At 40.5% G+C, this 13,624-nt stretch overlaps 1 protein-coding gene across 5 annotated transcripts in view; it reads left to right on the plus strand.

The window, feature by feature from the left end:
* Positions 1 to 13,624, plus strand: part of LOC149285097 (catenin alpha-2) — a 581,118-nt gene that overhangs the window by 505,766 nt on the left and 61,728 nt on the right. For all 5 annotated transcript variants that reach the window (XM_089495822.1, XM_089495823.1, XM_089495824.1 and 2 more), the window contains 3 exons: positions 2,495 to 2,587; positions 3,010 to 3,166; positions 8,414 to 8,614. In XM_089495822.1, the coding sequence (XP_089351948.1) occupies positions 2,495 to 2,587; positions 3,010 to 3,166; positions 8,414 to 8,614 (451 nt within the window). The remainder of the gene's footprint in view (positions 1 to 2,494; positions 2,588 to 3,009; positions 3,167 to 8,413; positions 8,615 to 13,624) is intronic.

A 13,624-nucleotide genomic window follows, 5' to 3' on the forward strand; every position in this document is an offset into this window, starting at 1 on the left:
TTTGTCTCCTGGTGGCAACTTTTAAGGCCGTTTCATCAGTTGTGTATCCTTGTAAAAATATTTCACATATACGATGAATAATAATAATAATAATAAAAAAAAACAACACTTTGGAGGTTGTCGGCTCGTAATAATTAAAACCAATCGACACAAGTTGGGTCTCAATAAACAAACAGGTTTGCCTTGAGATGAAAATAATTCTATTAAGAGAGAAGCTTGAGTAGAAGATGCCTGGAAGACACGTTGAAGCCTAGGGTGGCTCGGCTACGGAACGATTTGACATTGAGACGAACGCCGGCCGCGTTCTAAATGACTGCGGAGCGGAATGGACTCGGTTGAAAGGCAGATGTATCGGGGCTTATACGTCGATGTAAAGAAGACGAGGGAACAGATTAATACCGCGAGGGGAGACCAGAGGAAAAATTTTGGGAAAATAAATAAATAAATAACTAAATTAGACGAGGGTATTTGAAATCATTCATGAATTATTTCCAACTGGTATCTCTGCCCGAAGGTATCATGAATACACAAACATGCTATTTAAAAATGTATCGGTTTGTCTTCTGTGCAGATGTGGATAAAGAGCAGCGCCTGTGATTTTTGTCTAAAGAAAAGTTTGTGAAATAGAGAAGTTTAGGAATATTTTAAAATAATTTTTTGGGGAGTACGTTAAGTTTCTCTGTATATAAACATGGAAATATGTCCGTCACAAACTTTTGCAATTTTTTTTTTTAATATTTTTTTCCCCAGAATATAATTTAATTAATAAATTGCAAAAAAAAAAAAAAAAAAGCAGAAAAATCCTGACAAATAATAAAAAAATACATACCATTTTTTTTTTTTACCTCCTGCCCTTAGTAGAACATCTCAATTTAATTCCCCTGTTTAAAATAAATCACGAAAAAACATAAAAATAATTTAATTTTTAAGTCCCAATTGTTTCCTTTCTTATATACTTTGGATGTTTTTTAAATAAACGTATTTCTGCTGGGCGAAAAAAAAAAAAAAAAGGGTTCCTAACTATAATTCCATTTTAATTCCAGCAGCATCATTAATACGGCACATATTTTTTCTTAAATCGTGGGAAAAACGGGCTAGATGGTTCTTATATGCTGTAAAACTCTACGTTTCTCTATATGAATTCCAGCTGAAGATATATATTAAAATCTCGGCACAATCATTTCTTTATTAAAAAAATAAATACCTGTACAGGTATAAATCCCAAAAAATAAAATAAATTATTTTGGCGGATATCGTCGTCTTTGATACACGGAGCGCCGTCGCTTTGCCCAGGAATTATTGATGAAATAGCTATGATATGTATGGCCGGGAGTGTAGCCAAAACATTATTGAGTATCTAAATTTAAATCTATTTTCTAACTTGATTTCCATGTCTATTTAGGGTACTTCTGATTCAGCTTGCAGCAATTATACTCTTGGCTATGCTCTGCCTATTTATTTAATGTAAATTAAGCCTTTTCAAGTTGTCAGTACTGGGATTTTTTTTTTTTAAAAGCAATTTTGTATAAGAAACATAATCGCTGTTAGTTATGAATGTTCCAGTCATGCCCTGGATAATACTTCTTACATTTGTCAGACTTCACCCTGTTTGAATTTTATCATTGCCATAGTATCAGACAAAGCTTCTTATAAATTTAAATTTATACATTGAAACATTTGAATCTATTAATATACTCCATACTTACACACACACACACATATATATATACATATATACATATAAAATAAAATGTAAAAAATTATATATGTATGTATATTTATATATATATAAATATACATTTATATATATAATTTTGTACATTTTATTATATATATATATATATATAAATATATATATATACATATATATATAAATATAAATATATTAAGCATTGCTCTGCATGCCATGGAAAGTAATGACCATTTACATATCCTTGCGCTGCGTAAAGAGAGAGAGAATCCATGGTGGATTATTGATGAATTTTACACATCAGTAATTTTATTTTCATACATAATAGGCTTGTGTTCGGCACTTTTACAGTAAGGGCTCCATAGATATAGTATATATATATATATATAAATATATATATATAATGCGGTAGGTATAGCGCATGTTTCTCCTGCCACATAATTTAGCTGTAATGATGTTGGCTCATTCTGGGCAATGTTGCTGAATTCCGGTGGTTATTTGCTACAATTTCAACCTTTTCCAGTGTGTTACTCATCCCCCTACCACCGATATCAGATGGTATACCCACAGATGATACATGCTATTTAACTCATTAGGTACTAGGAGGATCGCAATGTATTGATGTCTCCCGTATTTATGGGGAATGGCTGGCTTTGTGACGGGCCCCGTGTCATTGCAGCTCGTTAATATTATTATTATTTTTTTATTATTATTATTATTGTTTTATATAGCTTATAAAATACTGCTTGTGCTAAATTAACTTTTTTCCTCTATTTTTTCTTGTTTTTTTTTTTAAACCATTAGGTGGCCAATCTGGCCTGTTCGATCTCCAATAATGAAGAAGGAGTAAAGTTGGTCCGTATGGCAGCTACCCAGATCGATAGTTTATGCCCCCAGGTACGTATTAGAAATTAGGTTTGGATAAACTCATAGTATGGGGTGTCTGGAAGCAATCAAGCTCTGGGTTTAATAATATGTGATTTGGGTTCAGACAGTGATCGCTGCTCAACGTCAAATAAGACCCATTCAGCCCGTCTAGTCACCCTGTTTTTCCCTAATATAAAGACTCAGACCTTAATCAGTCGTTGGTCTCATCATAGATTCCGGAGCCATATGCCTATCCCATGCATGCTTAAATTCTCCCACTATATTTACTTCTACCACTTCTGCTGGGAGGCTGTTCCACTTACCTACCACCCTCTCAATAAAGTAAAAACATAACTTGTCTATTTGATTATTAAGTGATCTTTATTCTAAATTCCACGCATAAAAAAAGAAACGTTACTAATAAAGATTATGCAATGACATATTTATTCTAGGTGATCAACGCAGCCTTGACATTAGCTGCTCGGCCACAAAGTAAAGTTGCCCAGGATAACATGGATGTCTTTAAAGACCAATGGGAGAAGCAGGTCCGGGTTCTTACAGAAGCCGTCGATGACATCACATCTGTGGATGACTTCCTGTCCGTGTCAGGTATATGTAGCGTTTTCCTGGGGTGCTCCGTTTAATGGGAAATTAACTTATATGTCAAAACATATTTCTTCCTTTCAATGAACTTTTGCATCATGACCATGAATGACATCATCATTTCAATGCCTGACTCTGTAAGTAAAGTATATAGAGTTATCTGGGTTTCCTGTCTGGGGCGGAAATACGGCGATTTGGTACTTATCAGTATCCCAGTTTTGGTTACTGGTAGCCGGTTAGCAGCAGCTTTCCCGCAGTGTTTCATGCCAAGTAAACAATTTCATTGGCTGTGCCAAGTGTGAACGAGCCAGTTGGAGAGATCAGAGGTCTCCCCTGTAACTGGCCCATTGAGCTGCAGCTCGCCAGGGTGCCTATTCACCCAAGAGGGCGACCTGCTGCCCAGTTTTCAGACAGGAGGACTGTGACCCCTTGGGCATGCTGCCCTAGGTCTAGTCTTTTGTTTTCTGTATAGAAACAAGGGAGTTAATACAGGCCTAGATCAGTGTGCAGGGCTAAGGGACGGCTCCCATTTTGAATTTATTGACAATGAGATGACACAACCTTGTTAAAAACACAACAGCATAATTCCCACAGGGGGGACAACACGTTCAACTAATGCGCCCTTCACTACCTTGTTGTTTAAACATAGTTTCATAATTAATAACCGAGCCGGATATAGATGGAGCTGCGGGCCATTTGTTATCTCTACGACTGAGCTATTTTTATCTTCTTACTAATGGCATTGCTAATATTGGGTATGGAAATAAATAGGAAAATACTCTTGGAAAAAGTAAAACATCTCTAAATATGTAGTGTGTACTTAATCTAAACATTTATTACAAACAAACTTGAAGGCAACCTTAAAAGAGAAGGGGGCATAAGGTGCTAAGTAATGGAGTGGTCCTTCAACTAGTCGCTAATACCGTACACCACGGGAACAATATCTTTGATATTTCTTAAATATTTTGTGGTCAATCCTCAACATTTCTATTTTTTTCTGAAATATCGAGGGGTTTTTTTTTTTGCGTGATTTTTTTTTTTTTTTTGTGATTATCACAATAATAATAAAAATTGGTTTCTTGTCCTCTCCATTATATACGGTACTTATCTATTGTCTTTTCGGAACCGTAGATGAGCTCTGTAACATTCAAATATATTTTTGACTCCTCGCTGTGCTGTTTCAGGCAAAATCAATTACCGTATTTGCTCGATTATAAGACGACCCTGATTATAAGACGACCCCCCAAAATCTGAATATTAACTTAGGAAAAAAAGAAAAAGCCTGAATATAAGACGACCCTAAAGGAAAAAAGTTTTACCAGTAAATGTTAATTCATGTAAACTATTTTTTTTAAATAAAAGCTATGATTGAGAAAAATATTTTTTTTTGTTTTTATTTCCTTGTATTTTCCAACCTGTCCCCCAGTTACGCACATCTGCCCCAAGGCTTGCCACACCAATATGGCACTGTGGCCCATGATATGCCTTTTAACCCTCTATATGCCACTGTGCCCCATGGTATGCCTTTTGACCTCCTATGTGCCACTCTGCCTCCAGAAATGCCTTATACCCCTATTTCCCATTCTGGCATTTAGGGGGTTAAAATGCATATTATGGGGCAGAGTGGCATATAGGGAGGTATAAGGCATTCCAGGAGGCAGAGTGGCATTAAGGGAGTTAAAAGGCATTGTATAGAGCACTCTGCCTCCAGAAATGCCTTATACCCCTATATGCCACTCTGGCATTTAGGGGGTTAAAAGGCATATTATGGGGCAGAGTGGCATATAGGGAGGTATAAGGCATTTCAGGAGGCAGAGTGCTCTATTAAATGCCCCCTTAATGCCACGCTGCCTCCTGAAATGCCTTATACCTCCCTATATGCCACTCTGCCCCATAATATGCATTTTAACCCCCTAAGTGCCAGAGTGGCATATAGGGGTATAAGGCATTCCAGAAATGCCCTATGCCCCCATTTAACACACACACACACACACACACACACACACACTTACCGGGCTTCCAATTTCCTGCTGTATTGCCGGGGCAGCGGGTTGACGTCTCCTTCCACTGCAGCCGGAAGGAGGTGGAGTTGGCAGCGGGGGTTTGTCTGCGTCCGTCGCGGATACCTTCCCCGGCTGTCAGAGATCAGAGTTCCCCTGATCTCTGACAGTCGGGGAAGGTATCCGCGACGGACGCAGACAACCCCTGCTGCTAGCCACACCTCCTTCCGGCTGCAGCGGACGTTGTCTACGCGAATCGCTTAGACGTCAACCCGCTGCCCCGGCAATACAGCAGGAAGCACCGGTAAGTGTGTGTGTGGGGGGTGTGGGGTGTGTGTGGGGTGTGTGTGGGGTGGGAGACAGGAGGATCCAGGTCCCCTGCAGCGGTGCGGGGGATCTGGATCTTGGTCTCATAATCAGACCTCTATTTGAGGTCTGATTAGAAGACGACCCCGATTAGAAGACGAGGGGTATTTTTCAGAGCATTTGCTCTGAAAAAAACCTCGTCTTATAATCGAGCAAATACGGTATATTAAAATAAAAAAACCAAATATATAATATAACAATAAATAAAAATAAATAAATTTGAGCAGTAATCTCACATGCCGTCTTCTTTATACAGGCCAAAATTGTAATTCTAAGAATCATTGCCTTTCTCCTGTATAATAAAGTCGTATCTTCAGTATTAACAGTTCTGGCCAATAAAAATCATGTCGAACAAAGTAACAAGAGGTATATTTCCACCGCCGGATATATTAAACTCTGTGATATAGTGGTCTGCTACACAATGACACGATGTGATTAACTGTTATAAACCATGTTTCAGTACAAAGCATATGACATGTGACTTCCTACAGAAAATACAATATATAAAAATAGAAAATAGATGCATTTTCTTCTCTAATCTCCACTTTGTCACACCGTTTTTAACACAATGTGTTATGTAGTGTAATAACAGCTTCAATTTTTTCGCTTGAAATTTTTCCCAACAAAGGGTATTTAATAGCGCCAAGCGGTTCCAACGGCTGAACAAGAACACCACGATTTTTTATGTGGCTTGGAGAAATATAGATTTGTAACTGAGTAAGATATTTGGAAAGGGATGCATGTTACGTACGTAATTTAATTAATAAACCCATTTCCTCCTCTTTCTATTAGACATGTGCAAATGGGCCCAAAATGATAAAGATAAAAAAGAATTGGACTCCCTCCTTTTTTCCATCCCCCTCTCACTCATGCTCCCTGAATGTCTCCCAACCTTCTCTGCCAACCACTTCCACTTTGTGTCTTGCTCTCCTTTCTCCTCTCTCCTTTTTCTCTTTTTATTCTTCTTTCTTCATCTGCATCTCAACGGACAAAAGCTTCTGGCAAATTTCCGCAAAATGGTGGAGCTTCTGGTGACGTCCTCCTCACTGATTCTCCAATTGGGGGAGAGGACATCACCATAAGCTCTGCCATTTTGGTGGAAGTTCACAGGAGGTTATCTTAGGGCAAAATGATGGAGCTTCTGGTGACGTCCTCTATCCCGACCCTCCAATCGGACGATGCGGACAAAGAAAGAAGAGAGAATAACAAGGACATGCAAGACATAGAAGCAGAGCTGTAAAACATGAGCTTTTGGCTTTGTTTCCCCCGTTTTGTGGGTCTGGGCTCTTTTTGCAGATTTGTACAGATCAACAACATTGAAAGATTTTGTTAAATGTTCAGTTTGTACAAATCTGAATGGACAAGTCTAGTTTTTACACATTATTGTGGCTGTTAGGACTGTAGAACCCTGTGTGACCCTCATACCCAACAAAACATTCTGAGCTAGAAAAGAGGGGGCATCAAAGGGAGGAAAGAGGGATTTGGGTCCAAACTAGGAAGTCTCTAGGATGTTCGAGGCTAGGCAGCTGCCCTCTTTTTCCCTCGTTATTGATGCCTCACTTAGAATAAAGGGTTGGGCAGTTTTTGACACCCCTGATAATAGTTAGAATCGTGGAACCACAGCCATGTATGTTATCAGCCATCTATGTATGACTCGGTCTCTCTTTACTTGATTTTAGATTGTTTCTAAAATCGTGTATTCCCCGGAATTATTTTAGTTATCATAAATATGTTTTCTTTACGTTCTATCAGCTTTCACCCAAATAACACCGCTAATACTTGCTGCTTTCATGCCGTCCCGTTTCCTTCATTTAGCTGATAAGTCTTTTCGTGCCCAGATTGAGAGTGACGGGAATCATATAGATGACAATCTGGTATTTTATTAGTTTTGTTCTGAGCGTAAAGATCAATAAATGACTTAAAAGCTAAATATTTTATACCAACCACTTGCTGCTTATAACAATATTTGAATAAACCTGGATACGTTCATCGATTTAGGCAGCGCTGCCAGAATTTGCTCTATTGTGGTGTTAAAATAAAGGAAAAAAATCAAAAAGGGCTTTGCTTTATGGATTAAACAGTGATAGTGGAGATGATGCATTCGACTGGTATGGTTTCCCTTAATTTAAACACAGAGACATAGAATTTGACGGCCGATAAGACCCAGTCGGCCCAGCCAGGCTTCTCATCTTCAGGAGCCATATGCATGCATGTCTAAATACCCTCAATGTACTACCGCTTCTGCTGGGACGCTGGTCCACTTATCTGTCACCCTCTTGGTAATTAAAACTTCTTTACATTCCATCGAAGTCTCTAATACCCCACGTTTTAGATTATGGCCTCTTCTCTAGACTCAAACTATATTTAATTATCATATTTTCATATTTCAGTATATGACAGGGTTAGGGATTTAGGATCCCTCGAGCATGCCCTTACGGAAAATTACTGCATGTTTTTTTCTGAGGTAATACTGCAGTTTTTTGAACATGAAAAAACCGCAATACTGCACGTTTACTGCACTTTTACGCCATTATATTGCAAACCTACAGTTGTACTTCAATGTACTGTAGCTTTATTGCATTTGTACTTCCTTACACAAAATAACTGCCGTAAAAGTTCACCGGAGACTAGGTCTGCGTTATTCGTAAATGGCGGGAAAATATAACAAGGATCTGACCTCGAGAAATGACCTCATCAGCTTTATGAAATCAGCACATATAGATCATGGTTGGGTAGTCGCTTTGAAAATATCGCTTATATTTTTCATCCTACGAGGAAATGACCCTAATATTCTAAACATGACAACATTTTCATTGAAACGTTCAGCTTTCCTAACCAAGTCCTGTTATACTGACGTGTGCTCCGTACGTGTCGCTTCCTTCCATAGAAAACCACATACTGGAGGACGTGAATAAATGTGTCATCGCCCTGCAGGAGGGCGACGTGGATACCCTGGATAGAACCGCAGGCGCCATTAGAGGTCGTGCGGCCAGAGTGATCCATATCATTAACGCCGAAATGGAGAACTATGAAGCGGGTGTTTATACGGAGAAAGTCTTGGAAGCGACCAAATTACTGTCAGAAACTGGTAAGTAGAATAGATATGATTTGTCACTTTCCATTAAAGTTCTCTGTTACATTCATGTATTTTAACACACAAAAAAAAACCACCTTTGTTTACGTTCTAAAGAGTTTCTCGCTTGAGTGGAAAATCGCATATTAACGTTCTAGATTCCCAGCTAATCTTCACCGGCGTTATTATAGAATAAGAGCTCTGGATGGGGTTGTCCTTGGAAGGGTTTGTTTTTTCCCCCTGGTACATTGTCGCTCCAATATAAAGGCTTAGATTAAAGGAGAGCTGCCACCAAATATCTTCATGGTCTCAGATAACAGAGCGAGAACTCATACAAATAGCTCATATATATATATCGGTTCCAGGCAGCTGTGTATTAGGCATTTGTGTGAGTTCTCACTCTGTTTATCTGACAATCTACTAGACAAATACCTTGATTCCTCATCATACTGCCTGTGGGAAACAATAGAATGGCTCAGTCTTAATCACCCAGCATGCCACTGTGACTCAAGAAAGTCTATGGAGGGACGGACTTCATTAGTATTGCCGTAAAGCATCAGCTCAGTGTGGTGTTTGAGCCGGGAAAGTCACCCAAAATATCACATGACTGACAGCAGATCTGCAGATAAAAGAGGGTTTATTGGAACAAAATGAGATAAAACCATTTTTTGTCATATCTGACCAACATTACTGTATACAGCGCTGGGGGGTTATATTACTGTATACAGCACTGGGGTTATATTACTGTATACAGCACTCGGGTTATATTACTGTATACAGCGCTGGGGATATATTACTGTATACAGCGCTGGGGATTATTACTGTATACAGCACTGGGGTTATATTACTGTATACAGCACTGGGGGTTATTACTGTATACAGTGCTGGGGGTTATATTACTGTATACAGCGCTGGGAGGTTATATTACTGTATACAGCACTGGGGTTATATGACTGTATACAGCGCTGGGGGTTATATTACTGTATACAGCACTGGGGGTTATATTACTGTATACAGCGCTGGGGGTTATTACTGTATACAGCGCTGGGGGGCAGGGGCGTAACTAGACGCCTCAGGGCCCGGGTGCGAGAATCTGTTAAGGGCCCCCCCACCCCCTCACCCCCCCCAAAAAACATGATTTTTACCCAACAATTTTTTTTCAACTAATTCAACAAATTCAATTTACATATTGAATCATAATCAAAGAAAAAGGGGCGCATGTACAAAGGGCATAATCCAGGGGTGTCCAAGTTTTTTCTGCAGTGGGCCACTTCATCAGAATTGTATACGGGCGCGGGCCGCACTCATTTTTCACTGTGACAAAAAATATGGCCTTTAATAAAATATGCAGATTAAAATAAAGTAAAATGACACAAAACCTTTACTCTTCCTCTCACTGATTTCTGGGCCTTGAAAGTTTTGCGACTACAAATTCAGGATTCCCTAGATTTATTCTAGGGATGAACTAAAATGAAAATTCTGGACCAAAACATTCAGGGTTCACTTAGCCAAAACCGAAAATGACCCCCACCTTTAAAAATAATAATAAAAACTCACATATTTAATAAAAGTAGGTAACACACAATAGGACAAAATTAGCAATATGACTTGGCATGATAGGAGTGTGATTGCTGTTAGCCTAGGCAACCAGTAAATGCTGGTACCTAGGCATGATGGGACTGTGCTCGCTGTGATTGCTGTTAGCAATCACACTCCTATCATGCCAAGTCAGCCAGTACATGCTGGTACAGGGTGGCTGTAAGTGATGTGCAGACCCCATACTGCTGGCAGCATCACTACACGAGGGGGGCAGCTAGCTAGGTTTCAGCATGTACTAGCTGACTTGGCATGATAGGAGTGTGATTGCTAACAGTAGTCACAGTCCCATCATGCCTAGGTTCCAGCACTTACACATCCATCCAGTAAATGCTGGAACCTAGGCATGATGGGACTCTGATTGCTGTTAGCAATCACACTCCTATCATGCCAAGTCAGCCAATACACGCTGGTACAGGATGGCTGTAAGTGATGTGCAGACCCCATACTGCTGGCAGCATCAATACACAAGGGGGGCAGCTAGCCAGGTTTCAGCATGTACTGGCTGACTTGGCATGATAGGAGTGTGATTGCTAACAGCAATCACAGTCCCATCATGCCTAGGTTCCAGCACTTACACATCCATCCAGTAAATGCTGGAACCTAGGCATTATGGGACTGTGATTGCTGTTAGCAATCACACTCCTATCATGCCAAGTCAGCCAGTACATGCTGGTACAGGGTGGCTGTAAGTGCAGACCCCATACTGCTGGCAGCATCACTACACAAGGGGGGCAGCTGGCCAGGTTTCAGCATGTACTGGCTGACTTGGCATGATAGGAGTGTGATTGCTAACAGCAATCACAGTCCCATCATGCCTAGGTTCCAGCACTTACACATCCATGCTATCTCACACACACACACACACACACACACACACACACACACACACACACACACACACACACACACACACACACACACACACATATAATCATTAATTCACAGATTCATTCCCTCAATCACACACACTCATTCAAACACCCTCCCCACCCCCTTACCTGTACTGCAGCTCCCTCGATGCCGCTCACAGACTTCAACAGGGGGCGCGGCCTCCCTCTGCCTTCTCTGCTAAAGCACAGAGGAAGTAGGAAGTCACGTGAATTCCGCTTCCTCCGTGCTGTCCAGAAGACCCTCCCACAAGTAAGTAGCAGGGCTTGAGGTGCGGCTCGTGTAAGATCGGTTGCCCTGGCTGCCGATCTTACGCGGGCCGCACCTCGAGGTCTCGCGGGCCGCATTTTGGACGCCCCTGCCTTATTTAAAAAAAAAAAAAAAAAAAAAACGTAAAAAAAAAAAAGATTTCGGGCGGCCCCTTGGCTTGGGCCCCCCTGCCGCCGGGGCCCGGTCGCAGTCGCGACCCCTGCGACCCCGGTAGATCCGCCACTGCTGGGGGGTTATATTACTGTATACAGCGCTGGGGGGTTATATTACTGTATACAGCGCTGGGGGTTATTACTGTATACAGCGCTGGGAGCTTATATTACTGTATACAGCGCTGGGGGTTATATTACTGTATACAGCGCTGGGGGGTATATTACTGTATACAGCGCTGGGAGGCTATATTACTGTATACAGAGCTGGGGGGGTTATATTACTGTATACAGTGCTGGGAAGTTATATTACTGTATACAGCGCTGGGGGTTATATTACTGTATACAGTGCTGGGGGGTTATATTACTTTATACAGTGCTGGGGGTTATATTACTGTATACAGTGCTGGGGGGTTATATTACTGTATATACTGCTGGGGGGTATATTACTGTATACAGCACTGGGGGGTTATTACTGTATACAGTGCTGGGGGGTTATATTACTGTATACAGCGCTGGGGGTTATATTATTGTATACAGTGCTGGGGGTTATATTACTGTATACAGTGCTGGGGGGTTATATTACTGTATACAGCGCTGGGAAGTTATATTACTGTATACAGCACTGGGGGGTATATTACTGTATACAGCGCTGGGAGGCTATATTACTGTATACAGAGCTGGGGGGTTATATTACTGTATACAGTGCTGGGAAGTTATATTACTGTATACAGCACTGGGGGTTATATTACTGTATATAGCGCTGGGAGTTATATTACTGTATATAGTGTTGGGGGTTATATTACTGTATACAGCGCTGGGGGTTATATTACTGTATACAGCGCTGGGGGGTTATATTACTTTATACAGCGCTGGGGGTTATATTACTGTATACAGTGCTGGGGGTTATATTACTGTATATAGCGCTAGGGGGGTATATTACTGTATACAGCACTGGGGGTTATATTACTGTATACAGCACTGGGGGGGTTATTACTGTATACAGCGTTGGGGGTTATATTACTGTATACAGCACTGGGGGGTTATTACTGTATACAGTGCTGGGGGGTTATATTACTGTATACAGCGTTGGGGGTTATATTACTGTATACAGCGTTGGGGGGTATATTACAGTATACAGCACTGGGGGGTTGTAATACTTTATACAGCACTGGGGGTTATATTACTGTATACAGCATTGGGGGTTATATTACAGGTGAGGTACCATATCTAGTGTTTTTGGGTGTTTCGGTGGTAGATGTTATCTTGGAGTCCTATGATGAGTTTCTTATTTTTGGCCTGTGTTGCCCGTTTCCGAGTTTTCATTAGCTGGACCGTTCTAGTCCGATCAAAGTTGGTTTCATGTTCAAGTTTGTTGAGGAAGTCCTGTATCTTCTTGAGTAGTGATGATGTTTTGGAGTAGATCATGTAGGAGGTGATTCCAAAATTGTTCATCAGTCCTTATACCCAAGACGTTGAGTTATCTGTTATTCTTAGAGAGTTGTAGAGCCGTGGTCCTTTAGGTGTGGGCTTACCTTGCTCATAAAGTAGATGTCACTACTGCATGATCATTCTTTGCCATAAAGTTGTTATTCCCTACTTTTACGTTGCAGTTTTCCATAAGTGGAAGTTTATTGGTCCCCTCACCCTTTGTAAGTGTGAGATGAGGAGAAGAGAGTGGATCTCAGATCAGGAAAATAATTCATATCTCAGTTTTTGTCCACAGAATGCCACAAATCTCAGATTTCCAAAAATGTTTTAATCAATATGATATGGTTATTCTATATATTCCGTGAATATGTTCCTCCTGTAATAGTATTTTCCACGTGTATTACCGATTTTGTGTTCTGTTTTTTTTTACTTGTCTTGTTAAAGACTTCTCCAAGCGGCTCTGTTCCGGAGAAGCATATACCGCAGCCTACAGGATCTTGTTTTACACTAAAGTCAATACCTCAAAACGCGACGTCAATCTTTCATTTCACAGTAAAGCTGTTTGCCAAAGTGTTTTGTGTTATCCATCATCCAATCTCAGGTACCACTCCAGGCAATTTCTTCTTCTTCTTTTTACTTGAAAAACCGCTTCCACCTGAAAAGCAGAAACGTATCCAGTTAGCCTTCT

Source organism: Sceloporus occidentalis, unplaced genomic scaffold (assembly GCF_023333645.1).
Source record: "Sceloporus occidentalis isolate IW3139 unplaced genomic scaffold, rSceOcc1.0.p SCAF_84, whole genome shotgun sequence".
In the NCBI taxonomy this organism is placed as follows: domain Eukaryota; kingdom Metazoa; phylum Chordata; class Lepidosauria; order Squamata; family Phrynosomatidae; genus Sceloporus; species Sceloporus occidentalis.